This window comes from Sminthopsis crassicaudata, chromosome 3 (assembly GCF_048593235.1).
Source record: "Sminthopsis crassicaudata isolate SCR6 chromosome 3, ASM4859323v1, whole genome shotgun sequence".
NCBI classification, from domain to species: Eukaryota; Metazoa; Chordata; class Mammalia; order Dasyuromorphia; family Dasyuridae; genus Sminthopsis; species Sminthopsis crassicaudata.
In genome coordinates this window covers 470,377,594-470,393,187 of record NC_133619.1, presented here as the reverse complement: position 1 = coordinate 470,393,187, position 15,594 = coordinate 470,377,594, and the positions used below count along the sequence as shown (strand labels likewise).

The 15,594-nt window shown below is 35.3% G+C and overlaps 1 protein-coding gene across 1 annotated transcript in view; it reads left to right on the top strand.

The window, feature by feature from the left end:
* Window positions 1-15,594, top strand: part of NBEA (neurobeachin) — a 699,286-nt gene that overhangs the window by 87,424 nt on the left and 596,268 nt on the right. Inside the window, 3 exon segments of the mRNA XM_074303499.1 lie at window positions 92-192; window positions 443-518; window positions 521-537. Coding sequence (XP_074159600.1) covers window positions 92-192; window positions 443-518; window positions 521-537 — 194 coding nt within the window.

Genomic DNA, 15,594 nt, shown 5'->3' with positions numbered 1-15,594 from the left:
TTTTGTGAATACATTTTCTCTTTTAAAAATATTGCTTTGACTAATTCTGGTTTTCAATTAAAGTTCAGAATAACTTTATTTTCCTTTGAAGATCTCCTAGTTGATATGTTGGGGGTTCTTGCAAGCTACAGCATCACTGTCAAGGAGTTGAAGCTTTTGTTCAGCATGCTTCGAGGAGAAAGTGGAATCTGGGTAAGCTGTAATGAGAGAGATGTTTTAAGTATCGGTGCATTAGTGCTTGTGATTCAATAAATTGTCTCTAGAGAGCTGTAAACTTAAATTTTTTAATGTTAATTGAATGTTTTCTCTAAAGAAATTTTAGCAGCTGATTTAAAATTAATTTACTGTTTAGTTGGGAAATGGTCTTTTGGCTAATATGGCATGTGAGAAACTATTACTGTATGGCTGCACTGACAGTTCTTCTATTTTATTGTTTCCTCAGCCAAGACATGCAGTTAAATTACTGTCAGTCCTTAATCAGATGCCACAGAGACATGGGCCTGATACTTTTTTCAATTTTCGGGCTGTAGTGCTGCAGTAAGTTTTTTTATGCATTTGTTTTTAAGATAAATAATTATTTTTGTCATAGAATGTTGTAGTTCTTAAAAATGTAAGTTATAGTATCAATGCTTGACATTTTATAACTCAAGAGTCATAGAGCTGTAAGATTTAGGTAGCACCATTGTTTTTGCTTGGAATATTGCTGCTTAAATTTATGAAGTAGGTAATTTCTTTCCCTACTTTCTCACACACACACACACTCTCTCTCTCTCTCTCTCTCTCTCTCTCCTCTCTCTCCTCTCTCTCTCTCTCTCTCTCTCTCTCTCTCCTCTCTCTCCTCTCTCTCCTCTCTCTCCTCTCTCTCTCTCTCTCTCTCTCTCTCTCTCTCTCTCTCTCTCTCTCTCTCTCTCTCTCTCTCTCTCTTCTCTCTCTCTCTCTCTCTCTCTCTCTCTCTCTCTCTCTCTCTCTCTCTCTCTCTCTCCTCTCTCTCTCTCTCTCTCTCTCTCTCTCTCTCTCTCCCTCTCTCTCTTCCTCTCTCTCTCTCTCTCTCTCTCTCTCTCTCTCTCTCTCTCTCTCTCTCTCTCTCTCTCTCTCTCTCTCTCTCTCTCTCTCTCTCTCTTTCTCTCTCTCTCTCTCTCCTCTGCACAATGTAGAAGACCAATTAAGAGTTCAAATGTTTAACCAAAGTTTAATTCAAATCTCAGGGTTGAATCAGAAAATAGAAAGGCTTAAGACTTGTTCTGTGTGACCTTTGTGACAGAGAGGGAAAGACAGAATTGTGGAGGCAGGGGAGAAGGAGAGAAGAAGGGAGAGAGAATTTTAATTAGCTTGAAAATGTTATATCTAGACTCCTCTTTCTGATTAAGGCTTTTCAGGTAGATAAATGGTTAAAATTTGTTTTCAATTTTTTACTGATTTAGGTGATGTTTTGTTGGGCGTTTTTTGTTTTTGTTTTTTTTCTTCTATGAGATAACTTACATTTTTGTTCTGTTTTTTGAATTTATTTTAATAATTCTCATTTTCTTTTGATGTTATTGGCTTCTTTTTGGTTTATTCTAATTTTTAGAAAGTTTGTTTCTCAGATACCTTTTAGGCAAGTTAAAAAACTTTCTTAAAAGGATAACCCTTGTACTCGTTAGTTCTGTTTCCAAATCTTCCATAGCTCATTTCTTCCACTTTTTTTTTCCTGATGCTTGCATTTCATTTATAAAATAATTTTTTTACTTCTTTCTAAAACTCATGTTGAAGCAAGAGTTTTCATTTAGAATTTCAAGATGAATTTATAATCAAGTTGTGTTTTTCTTTGAGGCTTTCTTTGCAGATATTTTTGAGTCATTGTCTAATGTTTTCGTGTCTTGACTATTCATGTCACCATAATAGTTTTTGGTAGAATTACTTTTTTTTTTTTAAATTTTTCTTACCTACTTTTTGACTTTGGACTCTTGTTAGAATCAGGTTTTGCACACTTCTGGAGGCGATATCTGAGATGTTCGTGCTGCTACTTTCTTAAGTTATTGAATATTGTGTTGTTCCATGCCTTCAGAGGCAGCTCTGGCTGGAAACCAGCAAGCTTTCAATTTTCCTAAAATAATCTGTTCCAGGAGAAAGTCTGATTTCTGCTATCATGGTCTCAATTATGTCAGTTTCTCAACTGAGTTTGAGTCTGGATTCAGCTATTATCAAGTCAGCTAGAAGATTCTGCTTGTTTAGAGAAACACATTTTCCTTTGGATTGGAATTCCTAATACTGTTATTCCTTTGCAAGCTTTAGATTAGGTTAGAATCTGGAATAAGACTTTGTTTTACTCCTGAGTCCAAGCCATATAGATGCTATTTGCTTCTAAATTTGCCCTTTATTGGATGCATAGGATAGGGTTCACCAGTACCACTTTCCCCAGAATGCTATCCATAAGTGGTAGGTCTTTTCTTCTATCTGCCCTAGATATATGATAGTTCCAGTTGTTGTTAGTTGTTCTTAAAATGGTGGGCTGTACTTCTTCAAAATGTATTTTCCCCTCGCTGGTGATTGTGAAGGCTGGAGTGGAAACAAGTCTAGCTGCTTTATTCTCAAATCTTTTGGGGGCAGAGTCTGGGACTGTATGTATCATCTCTGAGTAGAAATAAGAATCAGTACGATGGTGGTGGTGGTTTGACCTGTCTGGAATTTACTGTCTCTTATCTCCCTCTTAGAGTTCACTGCTACTTAAGTCTCTTGGAATTTAAAAAGAAAATTAAATGTGGCATTTAAATTCAAAATTCCTATATGTCATTCAGTTTGAAATGTTGAACAAGGTGGTAAGTTATATGAGACAGAAGAAAATGGGGCTGGATATGTAAAGCTTTTAGTAATAAATATAAACAGAGATAATTGAACCTGGATTCTGATAAGGTCACCAAATGAATAAGTATAGTAAGAGAAGAGTGACCAAGATAGAGCCTTGGAATAAATCTAATTGTTGGTCAGTAACTTTTTAGTTTTGTTTGACTCAAGGATAGACTGTCAGTTCATTAAGGGGAAGAATAATGAATAACTCACAAATTTGTATCTGAATCTTTTGACAATTAGCACTGTATCTGTTATATAGTAAACACTTAATAAATTTTAGCTATATGTAAGCAATGTGATATCATTATCCAAATTAATTTCTTCAAATGCCAATCATTATTATTAAAGCATTTTAGTCATGTCTCTCTTTGTGACCCCATTTGGGGTTATCTTGACACAGAGATTAGAATGGTTTCTCATTTTTAAAGAGGGGGAAATTGAGGCAAATAGGACTTAAGTGATTTGCCTAGGATCAGTCAGCTTGTATTTGAAGTCAAAATGTTTAAGTTACTTGAAACCAAATATAAACTCAAGTCTTCCTGACTGGCACCTGGTACTCTATCCACTGTGCCACTTTGCTGCCCCAGTTAGGGGACAAATATGGATAATGAGTAGCAAAGGAGTGATGTTGATAAGAGTATGTCAGAATGTGGTAGTTAATTCATGGTACTTAGCAGTCTCAAATGCTGCAAAGAAGACAGTGAAAGATTATCAGATTTGACAACTAAAAAATCTTTGGTAATTTTGGAGTGAGTGTTTTCTGATGAATGACAAGGTTGGAGACCAGACTGCAAAAGGTAAGAGATGTAAATGAGAGAAGAGAAAGTAGAAATCTACAAAGTATCACAGAAAAAAGAGGAGGTAAACAAACCTTCTTTTTGAGAATAATGTTTTTTGCATGTGAAGCAGTAGATGATGTAATGCAAGACTGCTAAAAGTTTTGTGGCCGAGAGCATGTAGGTTTATAAAACAGATATACAAATCAAATATTTATTGATGAGAAATTGTAATTTCACCTATATTCACTTAACAGTACACCATTTAGGGTAGTGATCCACAATTTAAGAAACTTTGATATAAAGGAAAAAGTGCTGCAATAAATGTGAGGGAGATCTGAGTTCAAATTCTATCTCAGAATATAAGCTGTTATTTTGGGTCAAGTAGTTGATTTTTCCTTCAACACTGACATCAAGGGTCATTCAGGGGATTTTGTGTCTTTGGGAGTCATTTACTAAGTAGGAGAGTAATAGCAAATTTTTTTTTTCCCTAGCCCTAGGGGTTATAGAGATTTATTGATGAATTACATTGCTCAGTGGTTCTGCCTTGAGGTCTTGGAGCCATCATTCTAGGAATATGGCCAATCTCCATGACTGAGGCTTTTAATATGGTATTCATGAAATTAAAAAAAAAAAAATCAACAACTATGTTTCCAAATAATTGGTTGCCTTTGGAATCCTTTGTATTTTATTTTGTGTATTTTAAAACATAAAAAAGAGGGGGCGGAGCCAAGATGGCGGAGAAGAAACACACGACTCAGTGAACGTCCTCACTCCCTCACAACCAATTAGATAAATTAAGTCTCAAAATTAGCTCAGGACTGATAGATACCACAAGGACTGGAAGCACGACTTACCAGCTGAAGAGAATCTGGAGTTTCAACAGGAAAGGTCAGTTCTCAGGGGAGGAATAAGAAAGACCAGCACAGACGGTGGGGTAGGGGCACACTGCGCCCATTGCGCTGGGAGGGGCTCTGGGATCAGAGAAGCCACTGAGGTAAAGGAATCTGGCACAGGCTGTTAGCTCTTCTCTGCTAATTATTTAGCAGTTCAGAAGAGAAAGCCAAAATATTTTAAAACTCAGATTAGATTCCCCCCCCCCCCCCACCAGGGGGTGTGGCCTCAGCTCCCTCCTGAGAATAGTTAAGAGACTGACAAGTGGGTGGATACGGCCCAAGGCAACACACACTGCCTAGCTTAGCTGGAGGGAGTGGAACTCAGCTCCAGGAAGTCCCAGAGAAGCGGAACCTTTGAACTAGGGACCGCGGTTTCTGGCAGACACTTCCAGTTTGAGCGCAGGGGCTTCTCACGTCACCTGCTGCAGACATCCACTCCCCACCCGGACACATAGACTGGGCTTCCTGCTGTCTTCACTATTCTACGCCCTAGAAGCACAGTAGTGCTAATCACCACTGGGGCACTTCCAGGGAGGGAGTGGGGAACTCTCTCCCAGAGCTCTCTCTTAGCTCAGGCTCAGGAGCCGCTGCATCCATCCGGTCTGGGAGGAAGCTGGTAAAGAAGTAAATAATTTCCTACCCCAGGGACAGACCCCAAAACATTTTTTAAGTATGAGCAAAAAAGCTAGAAAAACTATAGATTCCTTCTATACAGAGAAAGAGCGGGTATCCAACCCCGAGGAAGTTAACAGCAAAGATTCAGAAGATAACAACCTAAAGGGGAACGATTCCTGCCCCCCATCACATAACTCTCTCCTAGAAGAAGCTCTTAAGAAATTGAGGGAGATCGAAGAAAAATGGGGAAAGGAAAGAGAAGTTATGATAGAGAATAACAATGTCCTGAAATTGGAGTTGGAAAAAATAAAGAATTCACAGGAGATGCAGGGAAACAAAATTAGTGAATTAGAAAAGGTTAAAAAAACACAGGAAAGTAGGATTTCTGAATTGGAAAAGATAAAAAAGTCTCAAGAAAATAGAATTTCTGAATTGGAAAAAGAAAATAATTCTCAAAAAAAAAAATTAGGGAAATGGAAAAAAATTCAATAGAGCAAAATAGCTCATTTAAAAACGAAATTGGGCATTTACAAAAAGAACTAAAAACTGTGAAAGAAGAAAATAACTCCTTAAAAGTCAGGATGGAACAAATAGAAATGAATGATTCACAGAGAACCCAAGAATCAGTCAAACAAAACAAAAAAAATGCTGGAGAACAACGTCAAATACTTACTGGGAAAATCTATAGACCTGGAAAATAGATCTAGGAGAGATAATCTGCGGATCATAGGACTTCCCGAAAACTATGACCAAAAAAAGAGCCTAGATTCTATTTTACAGGAAATTATCAAAGAGAACTGTCCAGAGATAATAGAAACAGAAGGGAAAGTAGATGTGGAAAGAATTCATCGAACTCCTTCTGAAATAGACCCTAAAAAAAGAACACCACGGAATATTGTGGCTAAGCTGCAGAATTACCACACAAAGGAGAAAATCCTGCAAGCAGCTAGAAAAAAACAATTTAAATACCAAGGTGCCACAATAAGGGTCACCCAAGATCTGGCTGCCTCCACATTAAAAGATAGAAGGGCCTGGAACCTGATATTCCGAAAGGCAAAAGATCAAGGACTGCAACCAAGAATGAACTACCCAGCTAAGTTTAGCATCTTTTTCCATGGAAGAAGATGGTCATTCAATGAAACAGAGGAATTCTATATGTTTCTAAGAAAAAAACCAGACTTAAACAAAAAATTTGATCTACATCCACAAGACTGAAGAGAAACAGAAAAAGGTACACAGAACCCTTGAGAACTGTAACTCTGTTGTGGGTATATAAAAAATACTCAAGGATAATTTGATTTTACTGATATAAAAGAAAAAAAGGGGGGTGTAGTAAAGGGAAGGAGGTCGGTTCAGAAAAAGGGGAAGGAGTGATAAAAAGAGGGAAACTACATCCCAGGAAGAGACATAGAAAATACACCATATCTGAGGGAACTTAGTGAGGGGGAGAATCATTGTGTGAATCTTACTCTCATCAGAAGAGGCTCAAAGAGTAAATAATTAACATATTTGTTTTTCAGAGAATTTTCTCTCACCTCATTAAAAGGGGGGAGAGGAAAAGGGAAAAGGAAAAGGAGAATAAGTGAAGGGACTTGGAGGGAGGGGGGAGGGATCCAAAAAAAAAAAAAAGAGGGAGGGTTGTGCGGCACAAGGGGGGTCTGTAAATTAAATATCGGGGAGGGGGATCAGGGGGGTCAAGGGAAAAAAGCATAAGCTGGGGATAATACGATGGCAGGAAATACAGAATTAGTAATTTTAACTGTAAATGTAAATGGGATGAACGATCCCATCAAACAGAGACGGATAGTAGATTGGATCAAAAAGCAGAACCCTACAATATGTTGCCTACAGGAAACACACTTAAAGCAGGGAGACACATACAGAGTAAAGGTAAAAGGTTGGAACAGAGCCTATTATGCTTCAGGTAAAGCCAAAAAAGCAGGGGTAGCTATCCTTATCTCAGATCAAGCAAAAGCAGAAATAGATCTTGTTAAAAAAGATAAGGAAGGAAACTATATCCTGCTGAAAGGTAGCATAAATAATGAAGCCATATCAATACTAAACATATATGCACCAAGTGGTATAGCATCTAACTTTCTAAAGGAAAAGTTAGGAGAACTGCAAGAAGAAATAGACAGTAAAACTATAATAGTGGGAGATCTCAACCTTGCACTCTCAGATTTAGACAAATCAAACCACAAAACAAACAAGAAAGAAATTAAAAAAGTAAATAGAACATTAGAAAAACTAGGTATGATAGACCTTTGGAGAAAACTGAATGGCAATAGGAAGGAATATACTTTCTTCTCAGCAGTTCATGGATCCTATACAAAAATTGACCATATACTAGGACATAAAGATCTCAAAATTAAATGTAGGAAGGCAGAAATAATAAATGCCTTCTTCTCAGATCACAATGCAATAAAAGCTACATTCAGTAAAAAGTTAGGGGTAAATAGACCAAAAAGTAATTGGAAACTGAATAATCTCATCTTAAAGAATGACTGGGTGAAAGAGCAAATTATAGAAACAATTAATAATTTCACCCAAGATAATGATAATGATGAGACATCATATCAAAATCTTTGGGATGCAGCTAAAGCAGTAATAAGGGGAAATTTTATATCTTTAGAGGCTTATTTGAAGAAAATTGAGAAAGAGAAGATTAACGAATTGGGCTTACAACTTAAAAGGCTAGAAAAAGACCAAATTGTAAACCCCCAACCAAAAATTAAACTCGAAATACAAAAATTAAAAGGAGAAATCAATAAAATTGAAAGTAAAAAAACTATTGAATTAATAAATAAAACCAAGAGTTGGTTTTATGAAAAAGCCAATAAAATAGATAAACCTTTGGTAAATTTGATCAAAAAAAAGAAAGAGGAAAATCAAATTGATAGTCTTACAAATGAAAAGGGGGATCTTTCCACCAATGAAGAGGAAATTAGAGAAATAATAAGGAGTTACTTTGCCCAACTTTATGCCAATAAATTTGATAACTTAAGTGAAATGGATTACTTCCTCCAAAAATATAGGCTCCCTAGATTAACAGAGGAGGAGATAAATTGCTTAAATAGTCCCATTTCAGAAAAAGAAATAGAACAAGCTATTAATCAACTCCCCAGGAAAAAATCCCCAGGGCCAGATGGATTCACATGTGAATTCTACCAAACATTTAAAGAACAATTAGCCCCAATGTTATATAAATTATTTGAAAAAATAGGGGATGAAGGAGTCCTACCAAATTCCTTTTATGACACAGACATGGTACTGATACCTAAACCTGGTAGATCGAAAACTGAGAAAGAAAATTATAGACCAATCTCCTTAATGAATATTGATGCTAAAATCTTAAATAAGATATTAGCAAAAAGACTTCAGAAAATTATCTCCAAGATAATACACTATGATCAAGTAGGATTTATTCCAGGAATGCAGGGCTGGTTTAATATTAGGAAAACTATTAATATAATTGACCATATTAATAATCAAATTAATAAGAACCATATGATCATCTCAATAGATGCAGAAAAAGCATTTGACAAAATCCAACATCCATTCCTACTAAAAACTCTTGAGAGTATAGGAATAAATGGATTATTCCTTAGAATAATCAGGAGTATATATTTAAGACCGTCAGTAAGCATAATATGCAATAGAAATAAACTGCAACCTTTCCCAGTAAGATCAGGAGTGAAACAAGGTTGCCCACTATCACCATTACTATTCAATATAGTACTAGAAACGCTAGCCTCGGCAATAAGAGCCGAGAAAGAGATTCAAGGAATTAGAGTAGGAAATGAGGAAATTAAACTATCACTTTTTGCAGATGACATGATGGTATACTTAGAGAACCCCAAAGACTCTGCTAAAAAGCTACTAGAAATAATTCAAAATTTCAGCAAAGTGGCAGGATACAAAATAAATCCACATAAATCCTCGGCATTTTTATATATCACTAACAAAATGCAACAGCAAGAGATACAAAGAGAAATTCCATTCCAAACAAATGTTGAGAGTATAAAATATTTGGGAATCCATCTACCAAAGAAAAGTCAGGAATTATATGAGAAAAATTACAAAACACTTGCCACAAAAATAAAATCAGATTTAAATAATTGGAAAGACATTCAGTGCTCTTGGATAGGCCGAGCGAATATAATAAAGATGACAATACTCCCCAAACTAATCTATTTATTTAGTGCTATACCAATCAGACTCCCAAGAAACTATTTTAATGACCTAGAAAAAATAACAACAAAATTCATATGGAAGAATAAAAGGTCAAGAATTGCAAGGGAACTAATGAAAAAAAACTCAGAGGAAGGTGGTCTAAGTGTACCTGATCTAAAGCTATATTATATAGCAGCAGTCACCAAAACCATTTGGTACTGGCTAAGAAATAGACCGGTAGATCAGTGGAACAGATTAGATACAAAGGACAAAAAAGGGTACATCTATAGCAATCTAATCTTTGACAAACCCAAAGATTCCAACATTAGGGATAAAAATTCATTATTCGGAAAAAACTGTTGGGAAAACTGGAAATTAGTATGGCAGAAATTAGATATGGATCCACACTTAACACCATATACCAAGATAAGATCAAAATGGGTCCATGATTTAGGCATAAAGAGGGAGATAATAAATAGATTAGAGGAACAGAGGATAATCTACCTCTCAGACTTGTGGAGGAGGAAGGAATTTATGACCAGAGGAGAACTAGAGATCATTATTGATCACAAAATAGAAGATTTTGATTACATCAAACTAAAAAGTTTCTGTACAAATAATACTAATGCAAACAAGATTAGAAGGGAAGTAACAAATTGGGAAAATATTTTTAAAAACAAAGGTTCTGACAAAGGTCTCATTTCCAAAATATATAGAGAACTGACCATAATTTATAAGAAACCGAACCATTCTCCAATTGATAAATGGTCAAAGGATATGAACAGACAATTCTCAGAGGAAGAAATTGAAACTATATCCACTCACATGAAAGAGTGTTCCAAATCACTACTGATCAGAGAAATGCAAATTAAGACCACTCTGAGATACCACTACACACCTGTCAGATTGGCTAAGATGACAGGAACAAATAATGACAAATGTTGGAGGGGATGTGGGGAAATTGGGACACTGATACATTGCTGGTGGAGTTGTGAAAGAATCCAGCCATTCTGGAGAGCAATCTGGAATTATGCCCAAAAAGTTATCAAACTGTGCATACCCTTTGACCCAACAGCGCTACTACTGGGATTATATCCCAAAGAAATACTAAAGAGCGGAAAGAGACATATATGTGCCAAAATGTTTGTAGCAGCTCTTTTTGTTGTAGCTAGAAACTGGAAGATGAATGGATGTCCATCAGTTGGAGAATGGTTGGGTAAATTGTGGTATATGAAGGTTATGGAATATTATTGCTCTGTAAGAAATGACCAGCAGGAGGAATACAGAGAGGCCTGGAGAGACTTAGGTCAACTGATGCTGAGTGAAATGAGCAGAACCAGAAGATCACTGTATACTTCAACAACAATACTGTATGAGGATGTATTCTGATGGAAGTGGAAATCTTCAACATAAAGAAGATCCAACTCACTTCCAGTTGATCAATGATGGACAGAAATAACTATACCCAGAGAAGGAACACTGGGAAGCGAATGTAAATTGTTAGCACTAATATCTGTCTGCCCAGGTTGCATGTACCTTCGGATTCTAATGTTTATTGTGCAACAAGAAAATGATATTCACACACATGTATTGTACCTAGACTATATTGTAACACATGTAAAATGTATGGTATTGCCTGTCGTCGGGGGGAGGGAATAGAGGGAGGGGGGGCAATTTGGAAAAATGAATACAAGGGATAATATTATAAAATATATATATAATAATAAAAAAAACATAAAAAAGAAAGTATCAGCATCTTCAGACAGCCAGATGGTCCATGACTTGAAAAAAGTTAAAGAATCCAGTTCTGGGTTCCTGCTTGCCTATTGGCTTGGGGGACTATTCTTTGAATGTGGCATTTAATCAGTCCCAAATCCGTTTTAACTGTATTAGCATCCAGTATATATTTCTCCACAAGAAAAGTATGAAATTCTTTATGTAATGACTTACTAAAATGTATAGTAGGTAAATTACATGTGATGTGCAGGATAATGATAGTAACTGTCAAGAAAAAAAAAAGGAAACAGGGTTCATTTTGCATGCTCTGTCTTGGATGGTTCTTTGTAATCATCGCTTCTCTTGCTAGATTTCACTAACCCATTAAATGTCTATTGTAGAATTTCCCAGGGAGTTGAAATCAAACTCAATTTTCCTGTATTTTTTGAGTGTTCATTTGTGTGCATCTATTCCTCCCTCTTTTTTTTTTTTTTTTTTTGAAAATTGGTACATTTCTTCACTTCCACTTCTGTTTTCCATAATCTTTCAGACAAAATTGAGAATGACTTAGTCATATCTGTTAGTTTTTTCAGTATCTGAGGAAATAGTTCATCTGGATCAAATGTCTGGAGTTCATCAAGGACAACTAGGTACTCTATTACTATCTCCTTCCTTATCATGGCTATCAGCTTACTGTTACCCATTTTTGTTCTGGTGTTTTTAATTATTAGCCTTGACAGAGAAAATAGATGTAAAACAATTAAGCATCTGTGCCTTTTTTTTTTTTTTTTGTTTCTATTGTTACCTCTCTTCATATGATCCTCTTCAAATAGTAATTCTACTCTTTTTTTCATTCTTCTCTTTTTTCTAATATAATTTTTATATAATTTTTTTAAAAAAGGTAAAAACCTAGCATCCTTTGTTGATGTTTATTTCTCTTGCTATCACTTGGTAATTCTTAGAGTGAACACTTTTCACTTCTTTTTTCCCCCCAAAATAGAATCATTCCACACATTTATCTTTTATTACTTGTATCCACATTGCTCTTTTGTTTGTATCTTTAAAAAATCTGAATTGGTTGGTGAGTTTCTATTTACCCATTTGGCTCTCTTTAAACAATTTTCTTTCTTTCTTTCTTTCTTTTTTTTTTTTTAAATTTCTGGTTTGAGTTGTTTAGCTTCATTTTCTCAGAATTTAATTTCCTAGACTAACTTTCATTATTGAAATTTTGACATAGGATCCTATTTATCTTTTTTTTTGAACCTTTTGAAATCTGTTTCCCAAAAATCTAGAGTTCATAGACTATACCTTTTGTTTCTTAACTTTTGTTTCTTCTCTCCAGAATCCTTTGAGGAATGATTGTAAGAGTCTTACCATTTGCATTCTTACATTCTGTTTTTTTCCTGTTGGTAAAAATCAGATACAATTTAGAATTTCCCTTTTTGGACCTTTCATCTTTTGAAGAATAAATTTGTCATAGTTAATGAATAGTAATGGCAAGGAATAAATAACTCTGCAGAGAATTGTAGTCTCCCATGTATACTGTATTATGCCTTTATGGCAGATTGTCATCTGTTTCCTGAGCTCGCTCTCTCTTTTTTTTTTTTTTTTTTTTTTTTTTGCCTTTCTTTCTGCCCAGTTTACTATCATCTAGTGAACTTTGATGACAATCACTTCTCTGTTTCTTTATATGGATCTTTACTATTACTTCTTCTGTCTTGTTCTTAGATTTTTTTTTTTAATGTGAATTTATCTTAAGATTTCTCTCTCCCCATATATCCTTATTTATTTCCTCTGTTTCTTTTGAATAAAGGTATGCCTATCCAGAGCCATATTACTCTTGTGACTATTACAACAAATTTCAGTGATGAGATCTCTTTCTGCAGCTATCTTGAATTTATGTTCTCCTCAGAAAATGCCTTGTAAAGCAGCAGAAATCATTCTGGTCACAGAGCAAGTGTTGCCATAGGCCCAGACTGAGTCAGGGTCTAAAACAGAATCGGATAGTGATGGATCAATACTAGAGCTTGAGGTACAGGATTCCATAAGGCAATCTTGCAAGAATTCCAGCTGGCATCAGTTTTTGAGATCATCAGTGAATCAGTCAATAAAGCAAAACAAAGTTTAAGTAAAAAGGAAGTATGGAAGAATGTTTCCAAACTGGGATTTCAACAAATGATGGGGGTTACTGGAATCACCATCCAGAATCTCAGAATATCCTGTCATCACAAAACCAGATGTCTACAAGAACCCAGCTTCAGGTACCAATACATAGCCTTGAAAAAGCCAAGATTAAGGAGCTTTCTCAGCAAACATAATTAGCTGCTGCTGAAAAATTTAAAGTTCAGGGTGAAGTTACTTCAATAATATAGGAAATTCATTAATAGCAAATGTATTAAAAGTATGGAAATGAAGAACATAGAATTGGTCATGTTCCAAGCCACTGTTTCTAAAGCAATGTTTCTAAGTGTCTGAGCCCTAAAGAACAACAGTAATGATAAGCTGTTATGAAATTGAAGTTGTAACAATTTGGAGACAGGGACATTTTTTTTTTCAGTGTTTCAGAGAGGGTTAAATGCAACCTGATTTGAAATTTATACTGATTCTATCAGTAAAGTTGTGGTCTCTTGTTGGATGAAGAAAAAAATTTCAGTGATACTTATAAGATCAACTCTGTTCTTCTTGCTTGTTGCCTATATGTTGGTCTTTGTGTATAAACATTGGAGACCACCGGTTTTATTGTTGTCCCCTATGACTAATCTTGATATCAGTTTTTTGAAATCAGGACCTGATTTAGAAGGCCACTTCCAATTCTCAGAAAAGCAAATGTTTTTGTTTTTTTTCTCTTTGGATAGTCCTAGAACAATTAAGAGATTTTTATATCCCTGGTGTAAATCAGAATCAGATCAGATACAGTATTATCAATAATTAGCTTGGGAAGATCTTCATTTAAAACCTGCTACTACAGCTTTTTTGCCTTAGAATCAACAGTCACCACCACTCCAAAGCACTGCAAAGAAAGATAGAGCACTGCTATATCTATGTGCTGGATTGAATACTGAAGGCTCATACTCCAAACTAGCTGTTCCACATCAGCACCAAGGCAGCCAGAGAAATGTGAATCTGCTTTGACATGACAATTGAACCAGTTCTTTTTTAAAATTTATTTATTTTTATTGCATATTGTTTTATGAATCATGTAGGGAAATAAAAATCAGAACAAAAGGGAAAAACCATGGGAGAGGAAAAAAATACAGAAAAATGGACTAAACATAGCATGTGTTGATTTACTTTCAATCTTCATAATTTTTTATCTGGATGAAGATAGCATTTTTCATCCAAAATCTCTTGGGATTGCCTTGGATCATAGATTCTTTTTTCTTTTTAATTTTTTAACAGTTTTTTATTTTCAAAATACATATGCATAATTTTCAACATTCACCCTTGCAAAATCTTGAGTTCCAATTTTTTTTTCTCTCTCCCTTCTCCCAAGTCCCTCTCCTAGACAGCAAGTAATCCAATATATGTTAAATGTGAGCAGTTCTCTATATATTTCCACAGTTATTATGCTACACAAGAAAAATCAGATCAAAAAGAAAAAAAAAAGATGAGAAAGAAAACAAAATGAAGCAAATAACAACAAAAAGTGAAAATACTATGTTGTGGTCCACATTCATTCCCCACAGTCCTGTCTCTGGTGTTGATGGCTCTCTCCATCACAAGACCATTGAAACTGGTGTGAATCATCTTACTGTTGAAAAGAACCAAGTCCATTACAGTTGATCATCATATAATTTTGCTGTTGATATGTATAATATTCTATTGGTTCTTCTCATTTCATTTAGCCTCAGTTCATGTAAGTCTCTCCAAACCTTTCTGAAATCATCCTGCCAATCATTTTTTATAGACCAATAATAACAGTTTTAATTCCAAAGGTTCAACCTTGAATTTAAAGTACCTTTGATTACATTACTTGTGAAAGTTGTTGTAATTGTATCTCACAATGTACACCTGGCTCCTTGTCTGTCTCATGCTAAACAAAAATCCAATTCTAGTCACAGTGAGTGACCAAAATAGATCAACTAAGATGCATCTAGATGATGTAGTGGATTGAGTACTAGGCCTAAAGTCAAAAGGACCTGAGTTCAAATTAGGCCTCATTCACTTAATTGTGTGACCCTTGGCAAGTCAGTTGCCTTGCCAAAAAAAGAAAAAAAAAATAGATCACCTAAAAGAAGAAACACACACCACTTTTAAAAAGTTTAAAAGATCTAAAAGATAAAAGCAGACCATGTCTTTACAGTTACACAGTTGCTTGAAAGATTTAGAGAAGACAAGATTCTGCTGATTTTAATGTTTTTTTGACTAAAATTTTCTTTGCACTCAGAGATTGAGTATTATCATCAGCTCTCTTCCTCCTCATGCCTCCCCCCACTTTAATTGTATTCTATTTTTTTCAATTACATGTGAAGATTATTTCAGCATTTTCTTTTTTTGGGGAGGGGTGAGCAATTAGGGTTAAGTGACTTTCCCAGGGTCACAGCTAATGAAGTGTTGAAAGTCACATTTGAACTTAGGTCCTACTAATTCCA